Here is an 18914-nt window from a genome sequence, read left to right on the forward strand (position 1 = left end):
GTCTTGTATGGGGTTATGTCCAATGGAGCGCACCGGTTGACAATGGAGGAGTTCTTTCATTGCTATCGTCTGTCTGAGATTACCCAATCCAAGGATATGTACAGTTTCCTGCCGAGGAGTCTGTTGCTTAGGTTAGTTTACGAGACCCCGGATTCCAACAGGAACTGGAAGAGCCGATATTTTTTCATCTAGGGGGACGACTAGATGTGTCACCCCGACGATCAGGAATACATGCCTGTGGACAGGACCTGAGGTATAATGCCCCCATCTGGTAGGTGTCCGTCTGTCTTGGCTTAAGTTTTTTAATTTGGTTTAATCATTCTAACCGTCTCTTTTTGTAGCTCAGGATCATCCAGAAGTTATTCTTGAGTAGTGCAGTTTTTTGGAAAAGATCTTTAGGACCACTGAGCTGTCGGAGAGGACGTGGGCTAGGTTGGTCACTTTAGACGCTCTCTACTAGTACTGCGACGGTCCGAAACCCATAGTTGTTGCCCGTCGCTACGACGCATAAGTTCGCAAACTTAAGTTTGTTGCCCAATGTATGTCTTTTCTTGATTTTTAGCAGCCTCTCTGATTCTTACCCGTCTATTCTTATGCAGAAATGGAAGATAGCAAGAGAAGAGCTTACATCAAGCAGTAAACTGCTGCTAAGAAAAAATAGGAAGGGAGCCTTCCTCCTAAGATGGCTTTGGCTCATCCGTCCACCAAAAGGCAGCCGTCCGAAAAATTGGACCGTCAGGCTAAGAAGCCTAAGGTGGTGATGGGGATAGCTGCCGGGCAAACTTTCGGCTTGTTCAAGTTGCCTCCCAAGCTCGGCCTGGGGAAGGGTAAGGGCTTGATGGTTAGCCCAAACCCCATCAAGGAGAAACCACCCATCATTCTTCGTGAGGATTCTCAATATGTCCTTAAGTAGATCACATTATCAAGGATGAGGATTACGAGGATCTGGGCAACCATGCTACTGAAGCTATGGGAGAGATGGGTCTGTTCAACCTTGCACAGGTTTGTATTCGTCACAATACCTTTCTGTCGTGTTTGTTTATTATTTTCCTGATCTCAGCTTGTGGTTAGTGCAGGGGGTCTGTATGATGAAATCACACCCAAAAAAATAAAAAAAGAGGAAAAGAAACCTGTTGAGGAATCATTGTCATTAGAGTCGTTGGAGGGGGCTTGGGACGCCTTGGAGTTAACTTAATATTTATTCCACCATCCCTTAACAGTTACTATGGCTTTTGAGAAAAGTTTGTGATGTGCTTTTGTGTTAAAATCTAATTCTTTCTCTCATGTGTGTGTGTGTTTGTTTATTTGTTTCTTAAAAAAAATGGTATTTGTCCCACATTATTTAAGAGAGTGTGCTACGTGTAGTATAATTTGCCATATACTCCCTTCAATGTTACTATAGTTGGAGTTCATGGTGTGTTTTTGTCTTAGAATCTCTTTCGGTCTTTCCCTCTCCTTCATGTGTATGTTTGTTTCTCAAAAAAAAAAAAAAACTCAATATTTATTTACTTATTTGAAACTTTTATTCCCTTGTCAATGAATGTGTTTTGTGAACTCATATATTGACTCAATACATATCAATTAATTTGTAACTTTTATTGCCTTGTCAATAGAACATGAATGGTGAAAGATGAATTATTATTCAAATAAGTTATTAAATATCAATTCAAAATTTGTTCATAACCTCCCTTAAAAATATTTCTAGTTTTGTCAAATATAATATGAATACGCAACCGTTGTATTAGTGGAAACTTATTTCCAAGCATATGTGATAATAATCAAAGAAAATGTTTTAGATTAATATTAAAAATTTAAAAATGTTTCTACTACCATTTCATTCAAAATTGTAATTGAAATAATATTTTATACATTATTAAATTCAAAAAATAAATTTTGAACAGTAAATTGGACTCAACCCATTTCAACTCAGATGGATAGACTTTTATTTCATCTCAGGAGGCCTTCATTGTTCTATTAGAAAAACTCAAATAGTACACCTTGATCAATTAGGCCTTGGTCCATTCACTTATCAACTTAACATTGGTCCAGCAAATGACTTTACTTCATGAAATGGGCTTCACTATGAATCAAGCTTCATAACCCTTTTTCTTCTTTATATGGATCAATCTTCGTAATCAACTAGCCTCTAAACACGTGCTCTATGTGTGTGTTTAGAAGCTTTTGAAAAAAATTAATAATTTACATCTATTATAATTTGAAATTATCACATTTTTTAATCACAAAAAAACCTAGGAGTATGATGAATAAAATATTTCACTTGCAAACGCATAATACTCATCACATCCTTAAATTTTTTTTTTTAATTGCAAAATGTGGTGGTCCCAAACTATAATGGATGCAAATTATTAAATTTTTTTAAAAAGAAAAGGCTCTGAACATGTGCTCAAAGGCTAGTTTCAATTTAAGCAGTTGGACTTCAATTCCATTAAAAATATGCAAAGGGGATTATATACTTTACATGGAACCAAAGTAAAATATACACACACACACACACACACACATATATATATATATATATATATATATATATTTCCCATTAGATTGGAAGGGGCACGAAAAGTTTGATAGATTATTCTTCCATATTTTATCCCTGTGGTGGACTATTTAGAGAGCTTAATAGAAGGACCTTTAAAGGACTTGAAAACTATTACAGAATTAAATATGATTTTATTAGGATCTTTGTCTGATTGAATGACTGCTTTTTCTGGCCATTCTTTTTCTAATATGACAGAATTTATTGACTGCTATAAATTTTGATGATTTTTATGCTACAACCCATGTAAACACCCCCCATAGCTGGGGAGATTATTTTCATTCTCAATCCATAAAATTTTTACTTATTAAAAAAAAAGTTTTTGCTCTCCTCATGTACTTCTCAGCAGCTTGAAGGACCACATCTACACTAGAAATGTCAATAACTGCACTATATAACACACACACACACACACACACACACACACACACGTATTGATTAAACTGAAACCAGATAGAATACCCATATCAATGGTTTGGATCTGCTGCTTACCAAAAGAAAGGTAAAGAAAACACCTAATTTGGCCCCAATCAAAACTTCAGCTGAAACTTTTATAATTTGAAAACCTTGGGTGTACTAGGCACCTAGATATTCATCTAGTGGAGAGAACCTCGAATCCATGTTAAGATCTTAATGTGATAATGGTAGAAAATGGTGTTTCTATGACTGGCTACTTAGAGGAAATCTGGCCTCTAGAAAGTTTAGAGAGAGAGAGAGAGAGAGAGAGAGATAGAGATAGATAGAGGGAGAGCAAATATTTAGAGATTGAGAAAGGAATTCACTTAATTCTTCATTGCTTAATTCTGAATTACAAGAAATATCCATTTATACATCCATTCTAGGCTATTTTGAGTACAATCAATCAATTACAGCCCTCATTGGCTAACTAAATGATCTTGTATCATAACTAACTAATAACTTCCCAGCAACTTTTTTGACAGTTATTACAATTATTACAGCAATCACATGAATTACTAATTATAGCATGTGCTTAATGTGCTCAATATACGTAGACACTGCTGCTAAGCTACTTTATACAAGAAGCTACTGAATTATTTGCGGCCAACTGCTATGGCTACTGCTGTTGGGGTCTCACCAATCTTAGAAGTATGCTGCAATAGAGGGTTAACGAATGCAAAACCTTCAGATTATACACAAACATTTCATCATTTGAATGTACAAATATACACATCTTTGTTTTTATGCACGATTTGCTTGTAAGACTTTCTTTGTGGTCTTAATTAACATAAAAAAAATTGCTGATAGAAAATTTGCAACTCTTTGTCTGGCTACTTGAACATTGAATAGATTAAAATAAAATGAAACTTTCTAAAAGAACCAACAACAAAAAATGGATACTTACATTTATGATTGGGGAAAAGACAAGTACACCTAAAATGAAAGATGCAGAAATGTTAGAACCATTATTTGTGAGGTAAAAAAGCACAAAGTTATGTTAAAATGAAAAGGTGGGGAGAGAAAAAGCACACATCCAAAACACATTTCAATTGTTACTAGTTAGTTCATTTGTCAATCTCAAGTTTAGGATTGGGTGTAAGTAGTTGTAATCTTTTCGATTCAATATTGTAGTTGTTACTAATTTGCATTGATTCATAGAATGTTTTACTTCCTTAGTTGTTTCGTAGCTAAGTGTTTCCCGTCGATTTTAATTGTTACTTAGAATTTCCTTTGATATTCGACGTAGTTCAATCTTATTACCATTGATATTGATAAGGCAAAAGTCCTCTTAATTGAGACAAAACGAATCCATATCCTTCTCAAAACAAACTCAGATTATGAAATAAAAGCCTTAAAAATTAAAATAAGTACATACGTAATCAATTTACTATAATAGGATGATTATCATTCATTAATAAAATCTTGAGCTATCAGTGAGCCACATCAAAGCCACACATCTGCTGCACACACCACAACCGACAGCAGCAATGTCTTACAAATCCCTGAAAAATTCATTCACATCCCCTAGTTTAGAAAACAAAAACACTGGGATTTTAAGACACAAAACCAATCATAAATCTCATGGCAAAAGCGACAAATTCATTTCCAAAAAAGTGATGGCCTAAAAATTGTTTCCTAAATACAATTAGTACTTACTCCTTTAATCAAATTAAATGTCAGCACTAAAATGTGAAAACTCTTGAATGCATGTAATCATGAACCACTAAAGATGCCTAAGAACTACCACAACAATTAATATATGTCACAGTATATCCACTAAGAATCTACATGAGACAACTGTATGATAAAGAATTAGATTGGAAAACAGATCATTTTACCTCGGATCAATCACATTATCACCATCAAGCAAAAGAAGGCTGCCGGTACAAATTGATGCTGTAAACCCACAAGGAAAACTCCGATTCTCTACCCTCTGGCCTGTTTTGTTTTCCATGTCATACCAAACAAGATTCATATAGCGCTCTCGTACCTCCACCAACAAGACCTCCTTGCCATTCTTGGAAAACATTAGCGGCCAATACATAAAAAGTCCAGGCACTTCACCTTGCCCAATTCTATAAATCTGTGTCCAAGAACTCTCTACCCCATAATCTTTCATCAACCAAACTTCGTGATAAGTAGTGTCGTTATGACTCACAAGCACAGAATAACAGAGGTATCTTCCCAACACTTCCAAAGCAGGAAACACACGCTCTTCATTGTCTGGTTGATCCGGTGCCTTATAGAACCGAAACTTCTCAGTGGCAAGGTCGAAAGCAATAAGCAACTCGATTTTAGATTGAGTAGCATCAACTAACCAATGCACAGCTCCATTCAGAGACGCGGAAGCCAGATTTAACGAGAGTTTCTTGTTAGGCCATTGTTCTTCAACCTTTTTCCAAGACTGCGCTTTAAGACTACATACCTTGACTTCAAACTCCTTTAAATGCCTCTTAGCATCATAAAATTCTACGACCCTCAACACCTTATAGTCATCGTTCTGCGGATCATGGCCGAAAGCAAATGTCCTGGTGGAATGCTCGAAACCAAAAGGCTTCTCAACCGGTTCTCGAGGCAATTTCCTGTACTTTCTCATCAATGGGTTCCATATTGCGACCTCGTTTTTCTTGTTAGTGAGGCAAACCAAGCCGTCGCAATGGTGCAAGATGTTTAGCTGTAGGGCGGAGTGAATTTCAACGGCGTTTCCGAACTGGTTGTTGTCGGATAAAGGAGCGAAGAGGAAACGTAAGAAATCAGAGTCATCGTAGTGCCGGAGGATGATGCCGCAGTCTCTGCTGGACTCGATGGAGAGCTTGAGATGCTTCTTGATGAAAGCTTGGCTGCTGATTAGATGGCGCCATTGCTTCGAAACGCAGAGGAAGCGGACGAGAGACTTGACTGGTAAATGGGGTAGTATATTGAGGGTTAGCTCTAGCGGTATACGAGAATTTGAAGTGGAGGAGGACTCCATTGACAAAATATTTTCTTGTTCAGAGAGAAGGATATGGGTTTTGCAACTGTTTTCACTGTTTAGGGATATGGGTTTTGCAATGAATAACCAATTTGTTTATATAAATAGTTTGTGCTAAATGGATAAGAAAGGCCAACAATAAAATTTGGAATAAACACTGCCCAATTTTTTTTTTTGAGAAACCAGACCCGGGTACCGGGCTAGGCTTTATTTAAAAACCAAAAAATTAGGGAACATCAGCCAAAACCAAAGGGGCTATGTCCTCAAGCCAGTCTGGATTTTTTTTGAAAATAACTATAAAAGCCAAACTATTTTGTTAGGTAGTAGATGTTTGAAACTATTTAGGTATCTAACAACTCGAGTATAAAAAACTCGATTTTGGATTACTAAATTGAATACAATAAACTCGGTTTCAAAGTCATGCTCCACGTAGACATAGATCTTGAGTCAAACTTACTCGAGTTCAATCATCTAGAAATCGAGTCTAGATGCCGTCCTACTCCCCAACTCCCCAAGCTTCCTCCTACCAAAAAAAAAAAAACACGAGAAATCAACAAAATCGAAAACCCTAGACAGTGAAAATTGAAGAAGAGATGGTGAAAGAAGAGAGTTACGGCGAACTGCTTGGGGTCAGGCCAAGCTTGCTTGGTGAATTTCTTAACGGCGATCTAGTGGCGTTGGTTATGGTTTTGGAGGCGGCCTTTGTAGATGACATTGAGGGCTTTCTTGCCTTTCTCGAAGATGATATGGTCGGAGCTGAAGTTGTTGGTGGCGGCTTTGAGGTCGGAGAGTGAGAACTCGGAGAAGCCAGGCGCGCTGGACACGGCGGAGACGACGATGTCGGTGTCGTTGAGCGGCGGAGTAGAGAAATGACTGTAGAGGTTATTGTAAAATCTACAAAATTGTCAATTGGTTTGTTGGAAAATCATTATTGTTATCGAAATGACTCGAGTTTGTTGATTTTGCTTGAAGCTTTCACCGCCTGGGTTTGGTCAAAATCGGCACCTGGGTTGCTTGGTTTTATTGCTTCTTTCTTCTTCGTTGTTCATCTCTGCATTTTGATCTTTGGGTTTATGTGGTACTAAATTGAGTCCATAGGACTCGATTTCTATATGACATAATCGAGTTCATTTGACTCGAGTTCGGAGCTATGTGGATCAAGTGTCCAGCTAAAAATCGAGTTTATCATACTCGATTTAGAAATTCAAAATTGAGTTTGTTACACTCAAGTTGTTAGATACCTAAATAGTTTCAAAACTATGCTAACTAACAAAATAATTTGGCTTTTATAGTTATTTTCAAAAAAAATTCGGCCAATCTTCCAGCCAAACTTGAAAGTCTAGGTGTACACTAGCACGTTTAGCCAAGGCATCAGCTACTCTATTCCATGGAGAAAGAACAAAACTGAAAACTCGGATTTGTGCTAAAATACAAGAGCTTGTTTAGACTCCAATTTTAAAATTACGGCTAGATTACTTTTACTCTAACTTATCTAAGTGTGGAACAAGAATAAATGAAGCACAATCACCGGATCTACTCTAATGCATACACATGAGCAATAAAATAATAAAAGTAAAGTACAAGATTAAGGGAAGAGAGATGCAAATACAAGATAACACCAAGACGTGTTATCGAAGAGGAAACCAAAGAACTCAGAGAAAAACCTCTCCGCGACCCTCCAAGTCGAAATCGATCCACTAGAGAATAAAGTTGGAGTATATGAATAACAAAAGATCCTCCAATCCTAGTCTACCTAATGTACTTGAGCCTTCCAAACTCCTGCTACCAACGGACTTCTTGAAGTCATGTCTTCTTTAGCTTTTTGAATCCCGCAATACACCCGATTGCATCCGCCAAGCCACATCGGCTTCTTTTGGCAAATCCCCAAAGCTTCCCAAGTTCCAAAACACTCTCTACACTCTGAAAATGTGTGGGCTATGTTTGGGTACAAATCTCCTCTTAAGGTATGACAATAGGAGAGAGAAGGAGAAGAAGCAAGAATGATTTCTTACTAAGGATGAGTAGTTCTCTCTCTAAAAGATGGGTGTGTTGTGTTGTAGAAAACCTATCTAGGGTTTTTCTCTCTGAATGATCTCTCATACATTTGTGGGTAATGAGAGTATATATAGTATGAGTGAAGGGTAAGACAGTCACACTTAAAATCCTCTAGGCAGAGAGGTCCGTGAGTATCTCGAGGGTTGGCCCTTCTCGCGAGACACTCGCAAAACTAATAGCTTGGCACAACTCTTTAGCTTCTAACATGTGCTTCTCACGTGGCTCTTTTACAACTAGGCTTCTCACGAAACACTCGTGAAATCCACGTGTTCATCCAATACATGCTCAATTCTTCACCAACTTAATATTAAATCCAATACAATAAAATCCCATAAAATACAAGAAACAAAATTAAAGCAAATACAACACTTTTTGTCATGCAATAAAGTCAATATAAAACATAGTTGTAAATCACAACTTTACAAAAACAAAACTTAGAGAATGCTAAAAGGGAAGCTTGATCAAGGATGTCACTAACTGTGTGACCTTGAGGGGGGATGAAGAACAGTCATCATACCTGAGCCTTAGCAACAAGCCCAATAATGAGCCCAGTACCAGTGATGAATCCAAAAATAGAGACAAGCCTAGAAATAATCAAATGCACCGTATCACTTAAAAGCACTCTGTTTACGGTCACACCAAAACACATCGTTTCATTATATTTTTTAATTATTAGCTTTAATTCTCACACGTGTATTAGGTGGTTAGTTTGTTAAGTTTGTTATAACAAACTCCACTTTTCTCGCTAAGCTCTCTCCCCATCTCTGTGCTTATATAAACAGAATCACTCTTAATGATGTAATTAAGCTAGCCATTTATATAATAAAAGTCTTCCATTCTTAGGGTTTTCTTTCATTTAGCTTTCCTTTCAACATCCATACAACATTTGTACAAGTTTGGGAAGCAAAACAAGCTAATTGGGAGGCCTTCTGTAATATAGGTGGTGACACCACAAATACTTTGTTGTTGAGTTCTTGTCCTCATAACTAGGGCCATTGGCTTCGCTTGGTAACGATGTTCTAGGCAGGACCTCTTGTTTGGCAGCAGCAATATAAATCTGTCATAACCTGCCTCTTTTGCTCCAATGCGTGCTTTTTGGAAGGACAAGAGTCTTGCTGTTCTAAAAATTTTACTGTCGATGATCCCTAATGAGTTTATTCCCACAAAATCTATATTCTACACCAATTACTGTCTTTCGTCTTAGCCCCTTCTATGTTCAACATCAGCTGCCATCCTTGTGTCTCTCATTTTCGGTTTTTGGAAAGGTTGGCTTTGTTTGGCATTGCTGTGTGACTGCATAGAATTGATAATTAGTAATGCTGCAATGGCATTCCAATTCTCTGTTCGTAGGTTTTTATGTGAAGAAACACAGAGAAAGATATAGAATATGCACCACAGAGTATAACAGAAATGAGAGAGAAAAGAAAAATTCTATTAACAGAATTGTATTACATCAAGAGAATGAATTCAACACACAATACAAATGAACAAGCTCTAATATATACCCAGATGCTAAGGCGGGAAAATTAGTTACACTCCCAATCTAATCTAACTGCCTAACACACGTGCACACGTGCCAACACTTAAGTTAAACATTTATAAAAACGACAGCGTTCTAGTTAGTGCTAGACTAGAACGACACCGTTTGACTTGCCCTATTTCTTCTTCACTATTTGGAACAGAATTAAGCTCATCTTCATATTCTTCAATTGTGCAATTGCTCGTGCTTTCATTGTGGAAACTAAAAAACCAAATCAGCCAATGGGTTATTAGGATAACTTGTAGGAATTGAGTGTGGTTTCATAAGCTCTTCTTTGGGGTTTGCAATGAGCTCTTTTAGCTATCTCTGTAAGAGTTGTTTACTTGTTCTTGAATGTGTTCAGTCCTAAAGCTTAGTTCTGTACCTCACCAAAGTGCTATAGCCAAGGGGCATTGTAGAAGAAAATGCTCAATTGAATTCTCATAGAATCTAAATCTTATATTGAATATTTATAAAAAAATTTGGACTTGTCACATCAATAAACTAATGTGAATTGTGAAGCTGATGAGTTGATGCAAATATTTAAAGCTACCAATAATTTGGTTTGTTTGCAATACAAACTTTTAAATTAATTGAGGTTGCTAATAGTCTGAGATTCCAACTTGTTGGGCAATGGCGCAATGCTATCAAGATAAATATAATAATTACGCAACATTTGTCAAGACATCCGCTGTAGCACATTGGCAAATCTTTGAACAAAAGATTCCAGGTTCAAATCCAGGCAGCGGAAATAATTTTTTACCCTATTTTTAATCAACAACTTATAATAGACAGACACTAGTCACACGACAAGGATTTAACCAACTTGACCTACTAATAGGCAGGCCATGATAAACTTCCTACTTTAACTGCCTTTCCCTCAAAAAAATATACTATTCAATTATAATACAAACAAAAACAAAATAATGTCCCCATAAAAAAATTAAAAAAAAAAACAACAAAATAATGTTCATATAGGTAAGTTTGAAGAAATTATTTGCAGATGAAATAATTATTTTATTTACTGAAATAATTATTTATTTTATTGAAATTATTTGTTGCTATAGGTATGTTTGAATTTTTTTATATAAAAAATAGTATTTTGCACCAAGCACGTGTTTCATTTTATTTGAAGTTTTTTTTTTAGAAGGGATTTTATTTGAAGTTAAAATGTGTATTCATAAAAACATCTTATATTATATACTTAAATTGAAACTTGTATAATAGTTGAATTTGAGCATGATTCATTTACTAAATAAACAAATATAAATAAATCTTTCCTAAATATGAATTTTTTTTTGAAAAAAATTAACACCAAAGAATACTACTTTGCCAACAATATACTTCCTTTAGTTAGTACAAAGGCAACAAACTAAGCTGACTCGTCGTAATTGGCGCGTAACAAAAGTAGTATTAGTGGAGAATCCAGTAAAAGTAATGTTACTCCAACCTCAAGTCTACAAAAATTTATGTCAATTATTATGAAAAATATTATATTCCTATCATTATTCTAAATAATCCATCCCTTGAAGCTCATTGACAATTCTTTATTTAAAGATTCCAGGTTCAAATCCTGGCAGCAACAATGTCTTTTTTTCCTATTTTTAATCAATAACTTATAATAAACACTACAAGGATTAACCAACTTGATCTACTACAAGACCTATGATAAACTTCCTACTTTTCCTTAAAAAAATCAACAACTTATAATAGGCACTACGGGGATTAAATTAACTTGACCTACTACTAGACTCATGATAAACTTCCTACTTTACCTTAAAAAAAACAAATCCATGATAAGCTCAACCAAAAAAACACCTTTAGATACAATTTAATTACAAAGGGCTATAGCGTAGCTCGAGCCAGAGCTTTTGAGTTTTCCAACTAAGTTCTAGTCTACCCTTAACTCAAAAAAAGGAAAAAAAGAAAAAGAAAAAAAGATACTATTCAATTATAATGTACACAAACAAAAACAAAAACAAAAACAAAAACAAAAATAGTGTTCTTTTAGGTAATTTTTAAAAAATTATTTGCGGATGAAATAATTTATTTTATTTATAGATATTTAATACAAACAAAATATTGTTGTTATAAGTATGTTTGAAAAAGCTATTTTAGTTATGAAAATTTACATAAATAAGAAATGAATATTGAATATATTTTGCAGCAAGTACATGTTTCATTTTATTTGAAGTTAAAATGTGTATTCATAAAAACATCTTATATTATATACTTACGATTAATAAGAGGATTTCCCATTTGGTTTTCAACATTTTGTATATTAAAATACTCTCACATAAATTCTTAAACTTTCTAAAATACTCATATCTTTTAGTTAAATAATTTTAAATTAAAAAATAGGAAAAATTACACTTTACCCACCTGTGATTTGCCTCAAATTTAACTTACTCACTCGTGATTTCATTTTTTACACTTTATCCACCTGTGCTTCACTCTGTAACCATTCCGTTATCCACCTCATATTCTGCCATTACTATAACAAGTTTCTTATAAAAAACATAACCCACGAAAGATCAAACACACTTCTCTCAAAAAAAACACACTCCCACGCCTACAGTGCTCACCAGACAATGATCTAGAGGCTACAATGCGTCTTTCCTGAGAGATAGGACTGAGACCCAGTTGAGGTTTGATCATGCAACTACACCGAGGAAGGACAAGGCAGAGTCTGGGTTCAACTCTATCAAATAGTATTTTTGATTTATGGGTATTGATCCATCTCCTTATTTCTGGTGAGTTCTGGGTTCATCTTCAAGTTTTGGTTTTCTTGTCCTCTCATATGCTCTCGTTATCCGATTGTAGGTAGATTCCTTTGGTTTTTGAAACCTAGGGTTCTCGATCGGTAGTTACTAAATAGATTCTGAAGTGTGGTTGAACCTGTGCTTGTGCTCTGGAAAAATTCTTTGCAGAATACCCAAACTTGCAAAAGTTCATATTATGATGAAAAATCAAAGAATTGGGTGTAGCTGGGGATGGTTTCAACTGGGTAATTAGGGATTTTGAGATCATCTTTTTGAAGTACTAATAATAATACATGGAGCACAAAAATCTGGAGTATTAAGCAAGAACTTGGACTGAAGGGTATGTGGTTGACACCGACAGAGGGACTTTCACTTTGTGTATTTTCTGTTTCGTGTTGAGCAAGAACAAGAACTTTTTTGTGGGTCTGTTTGCAATGGTGACTGACTGGAAAAGAGAGTGGTGGTGATTGGTGAATGTGTTGCGTTGCGCGGAGTGGCGAGTACTTCAGGTTCTATTGCCGCTGCTTGCTGGGTTTGTAAATTGTTTTTGTTTATTATGGCCTAAATCACAAACAAACATTTGTATTTCATATGAGAGTTCATCCGACGAAGGAAAGGGATCAAATTCTGAAGTGTGGTTGGAAAAGAAATCGTTTCTAGAATTGGGACAGTGGGAAGGGAGCCAATTGTGCAGAGAAGGATTCAAGGGAACACCATAAGGGGAATCATTCAAATCCACTAGTGGAGTGGTGAGCACTGTAGGCGTGGGAGTGTGTTTTTTTTGAGAGGCGTGTTTGATCTTTCGTGAGTTGTGTTTTTGATAAGAAAGTTGTTAGACTAACGGCAAAATATGGGGTGGGTAACGGAATGGTAACAGAGTGAAGCACAGGTGGGTAAAGTGTCAAAAATGAAATTACGGGTGGGTAAGTTAAATTTGGGGCAAACCACAGGTGGGTAAAGTGTAATTTCCCCTAAAAAATACAAACTTGTTGAAAGAGCAACTTACTGTTCCTAAGTTTTAGGCTTTTCCTTTATCATCTCCATTTAACTTAAAATTTAGGGGAAATTATATTTTACTACCTTAAACTATGCATCAAATTACTCTTTGCACCCTAAACTACTATCCGAATGCACACTTTGCATCATAAACTATCACGTTTATCACACTTTGCACTCCGTTGTTACTTTTGCTTTTATGTTTGACGGAATTTTATTGCATGTGACGAGCATATGCTTCTTGCTTAGGTGGAACAAACTTAAAGTATTGAAACACCTTTTTTCAAAATCAATTAAAACAAAAGCCAAATTTTTCCACATCTCTATGTCTCGCTTGTGTGCCTCTCCCCAAAACCTCAAGTCCCACCCAACTCAGCTATCAATGTCAACACGCTTCTATTGCAAGGTTGGAATTACAACAGTTGCATCCTATTGTAGAAGTGAGATGGAAATCTTTTCCTTATGGGGGGTATAAAGTTAATTGGGCTGCTGCTGTTATAATGCAGGATTTTTTGGAATGTGTATGGCTGGGTGTGTATATACTTGATGGCAAAGGAAATGTCATCATTTACCACAAAAAAAAAAAAAAAGGAAATGTCTTCAAGACATCAACTGCTATGCGCTCTAGAGGAGCTTTCTTGTTAGGTATGGTTGATGCAATTGCATTTTGTGCTATTTGAGCTATTTCCTTTGCTCATGAAATTGGGATCTGAGAGGCTTTTTGGGAACTAATGTGCAACAAGTGTTGAAAGCTATGCTGAAGCCCAAACTAGATTCGTCAAGTTTAGTTATATACAGTACATTTTTGTGCTTATTTGATATGGGATTAAATTAAAATTAAAATCATTTTTTTGTGGATCCAATCACATTGATGGTGGGATTTAATAAAAAAGTTGAGGTAGTCTTAATTCTGAAACAGAAATTAAATTAAAAAGTAAACTCAGGGTTCGTTTGAGATTCACTTATTTTGCTGAAACTGAAAACTTTTTGTTGAAAGTAGTGTAGATAAATGTAAAAGTTAGCTGAAATAGTATAGTGAGCCCAGGAATAGTACAAAAAAGTGTAGTGAGACTCATGAATAGTAGCAAAAATAAGCTGAATAGTAAAATAAGTTGGTAAAAATAATTTTTGACAAACAGACACTTAAGAGAAAATTTTAGTTTTTTCTCTCTTTGGACGATGGGTGAGGTGGGTGGGACATGAGGTTTTGAGAAGAATCTGAATTTCGGGAGAGGCACACGCTCGAGATAGAGAGATGTGGAAAAAATTGGCTTTAATTTTAATTGGTTTTGAAGAAAGGTGTTTCAGTTTTTTAAGTTTGTTCCATCTAATCACCTAAGCAAGAAGTATGTGCTTGTCACATGCAGTATAATTTTGTCAAACATAACAGCAAAAATAACATCGGGTGCAAAGTGTGATAATTAGGGTGCAAAGTGTATTCAGGTACATACTTTAGGGTGGTAAAGTGTAATTTCTTCTAAAATTTAGGACACTATCTTTATCTCATTTTTAAATATTATTCCACGTTATCTTACCTCTTTCTTAAAAAAAAAAAACAGTTATATATATATTACTTTTAAACATTATAACATTAAACCAAAAAAACAAATAAAAGAAGAGAGTTTTATTGCATGCCCAAAGCGCGTGTGATGGGTTTAGTATTATATACTTGAATCAAACAAATATATAGCGCGTGTGATGGGTTTAGTATTATATACTCATTTAATAATTAATAGTTAAACTTAAACCTAAATTTGAGCAGGATTCATTTACTAAATAAACAAATATAAATAAATCTTTCCTAAATATGAATTTTGGTTTCTTTTTTTTAAACACTAGAGAATACTACTTTGCCAACAACACACTTCCTTTAGATAGTAAAAAGGTAACAACCTAAGCTGACTTGTCATAATTGGCATGTAATAAAAGTAATATTAGTGAAGAATCCAGTGAAAGTAATGTTACTTCAACCATAGGTTCACAACAATCTATGTCAATTATTATAAAAAAAATATAATATTCTTAGCATTATTCTAAACCATTGGGTTTTTTTCATTTTTTTATGGTCTAGAAAACAAACTTGACTGCTTGTCAATCTTGATTATTGTGATTGAAATCATCGACCATAATCTTTACTTCTATATGCAAAATAGACATCTAACGTTGGTGCAAGATAGAGACAATGTATCCACTCTTCTCATATAAGGCCCGCCATTGCTATTATGAAGGCTAACCATCCAAAAGTTTCCACATGATATCACATGCTTCATCCCGTGGTAGTTTCTAGTCATATTCAATTTAATGATTGTAATTGTATACCCTTGAAGTGTGTTAGCAAAAATGCCCACTCTCTATTCACCTAAAAATCAAATTTCTTCTTATTTATTTATTTATTTTTGAAAAGCGGGTTTATTTTCTTTTGTTCCATTTAAAAAAAAATAGCTAAATCGCAAAAATGAAATATCATCAAACAATTTTTTTTAAAAAATTTTAATTATTTTTTGCTTTAGAGAATCAAGTAATTTTTTTTATTGAATCAACATGAAGATGTAATTCACCTATTCTCCTCATCTTTTATATGTGAAAGGAAAAGTTATTCTGGTGAAATTTTTTTTAGAGAAAATTCTGGAGAGATTAGAAAGAGAGTTTAGCTATTTATACAACTAAAATAAGCTTAAAAACCTCTAACAACTTTAGCGCCATTTACTCGTCTCTAACAGATTTTCTAATGGACCAATAGATTCATTACACGTGGACTTGCACTGTAACATAACCAAACTATATTATTTAAAAGCTTCACGTTCCATTTCTATCTTTTAAATAAAGTGTTTTCACCTCATTTAATAGACATCTTTAAGGTTAATCATCAAATTGGAAATTAACTTCACTATTTTGTGACGTTCATCGTAGCCTTTTATTTATTTATTTTTAATTCAACCATTACAATTTACAACAAAGAAGTGAGAATTTAAACCTCAATTTTTCTCATAAAAAAAGTGTAAAAAAATCATTGAATTACAATGCTCATAACTATCGTAACCTTATCTTGGAGAAAACAAAAAATATAACAAAAAAAAAACTATTCAAGCTTTTATTAAATTTATTTTTTTCACCCCTTTGTTTACACTTAATATATCTATACTTCGAATCTTTGTTGTCATCATCATTATTATTATTTTTATAAGATTGTCATTATTATTATTATTATTATAATGCTATTTGTAGTCACAAATCATACCTTTGATTTTCAAAATGCAAGTAGAACTGTCTCAATTAGTTAATACAAATAGTAGAGATGGAGGTTAGTAAATAAATTAGGTGAGTACACTTGTAAAAGAAACAATCATTTTCTGTGCTAAAGGGGAAAAAAGTCATTCTCCAAGTGAAGATAGTTTAATAAACTTCTTATAAATTGTTCATAAACTCTATTCTTATAAAATTTCGAAGTACTAATTCAATGAGTGTAGTGGAATATATATATATAGAGGCAAAGCTTAGAGAAGGTTCAATTATAATTTAAAATTAGAATTCAGTTTTGCGTTATGTGTCTAAATTTATGTGGGGATCACACTATAATTATTCACTTCAGTTTGTGCAATATGTTCACTTAAATTTTTTAATCTTTGTGCCAGGTGAGTTAATGAGTGCAAAATACTAAGAATCTAATATTAATAAACTAATTTTTTTAAACTAATCACATATAATCAATAAAAATTACCACACTTTCTATCTTATTAAAAATTAGGAAAAAATGATCATAAGTAGTATTAAATTTAGGTGACTAATTACGTTTACTTAAAAATTTTTTTTTACTAATTATTTATATTTTTATGATAAAAATTGTGTTTAACTTTAAATGTATTTATACGTATGAATGTGTTTCATGCTTTAAAAAAATAATTCGACTAATTATTTATATTTTTTAATAAAAATTATGTTTTAATTTTAAATGCATTCATGTGTTTGCATGAGTTATATAGTAGTAGAAATAATAGAGATGAATAATTGATAAGAGCAAGTTTGTAACAATATCGTAACCATTATCATTAGTGATGATATTTAGGTTAAAATATTATTTGCATTCTCTAAATTTAGGCTACTTCTAAATTAGTCCTTAAATGATGAAATATTATAATTTACATAATTGAGTATGAATATTAGAAGTATATCAATGTAGTCGTTACATCAAATCCAATTAGAATCTTGCTGTTAAACACACACAAATCATTTTATAAATGGAATAATAGCAAGAATATTATGAACCAAAACAAAAATGGGATATAACCACGTTGTAATAGTTGTGATGTAAATTTATAGTCGTGATGTAAATTATAAATTAAATTTTAAAACGTGCGAGCTAATTTGAAACATCTCCAAATTTAGATGGCGTAAAGTAGGAGCTTTCAAAAAAATTATAAAAAAAAACAAATACCATTTGAACATGGCATATTTCATAAAACTTCTTATTGGAAGAGTCCATAAACTCCATTCTTATACAAAAAGTCAATAAGAAATGCTATAAGAGTACATTACATTACATTATAAACTTAGTAAATGTATACACAATGAAATATTTATATTCCATATAGTACTTTACAATACATTATACACTTAACAAATTCATAATGTAATATATTTATTGATAATACAGTGTAAACTAAATATTTTTTCCCCTATATTTGTGAAGAATCAACTAAACTAAAATGATTAGTGGTGGCAATAGTTTTGTTTTAACAAAAAGTGGGGGCTAGAGTTGGCACTGAAACACTTGACATGCCCAAAAAATGAGTGGTGAAAGTAGATATCTGTCTGTAGTTCTATTTTTTATAGTACAAACTATAAACTATAACCTATAAAAAAAAAAAATGGCAGAGGGGGAGACAAAGAAAGAAGAGGTAGGCACGCAAAACAAAAGAGAAAGGTGTGGGCCCAGTCAACGGTTACAAAAACAGAGATGTGGGGAAGGAAAAGCGCGTCCGAGTACAACGGAAGTGGGGGCCCTCACCACCACTCATTTTGTGAATCACAAAAAAAAAACCAAACCAAACCAAACCAAAACTCCAATCTCTCTTTCTCTCTCCTACTCCTGCCACTCCGCCCAAATTGCCTTACCTTAACCGATTTTTGAGTTCCCGCCGATCTAACTCCGAGTGGGTCCCTTTCATTTCTGGCTAATTCTCTATGGGACCCACCAAAGATATTTACTAAAAAAAAATCAAGAAAAAAAAAAGAAAAATTAACGAACACAGCTGGTGAGGTGTGGCTGGTGGGGTTAGAGAGAGAGAGAGAGAGAGAGAGAAACAAACCCAGAAAGCAAAAAAAAAAAAAAAAACAAAAGAAAAAAGAAAGAGACATCATCAGAGAGACACACACAGAGCCCTGAGAGAGACCCAAAGATGGTCGAAGAGAGGGTCCTCTAAGATCATCCTGAGATAAGAGAAAAAAAAAAGAGGCAGTAATTGAAAAAAAATGAAGGACTAAAAAATATTTTTGTTTTCAAAAATTTCAAAAATATTTTTTTTTCTTTGCTGCCTTTTGTGTCTCAATCTCCACCCACCTATAATCAACCACCGCTCCTAACATTCATTCATTGCATTT

The 18914-nt window shown here is 34.1% G+C and overlaps 1 protein-coding gene across 1 annotated transcript; it reads right to left on the reverse strand.

Moving 5' to 3' along the window:
* Positions 1–4847: 4847 nt before the first annotated feature.
* On the reverse strand, positions 4848–5984 carry LOC142635304 (F-box protein CPR1-like). Its single transcript, XM_075809487.1, has one exon. The coding sequence runs from the start codon at positions 5982–5984 to the stop codon at positions 4848–4850; it is 1137 nt and encodes a 378-aa protein (XP_075665602.1).
* Between the last annotated feature and the right edge of the window lie 12930 nt (positions 5985–18914).

Source organism: Castanea sativa, chromosome 5 (assembly GCF_040712315.1).
Source record: "Castanea sativa cultivar Marrone di Chiusa Pesio chromosome 5, ASM4071231v1".
Classification (NCBI taxonomy): Eukaryota; Viridiplantae; Streptophyta; class Magnoliopsida; order Fagales; family Fagaceae; genus Castanea; species Castanea sativa.

Coding starts and splice junctions, on each gene's coding strand:
- LOC142635304 (XM_075809487.1), bottom strand. CDS start 5,984: ATGGAGTCCTCCTCCACTTCAAATTCTCGTATACCGCTAGAGCTAACC.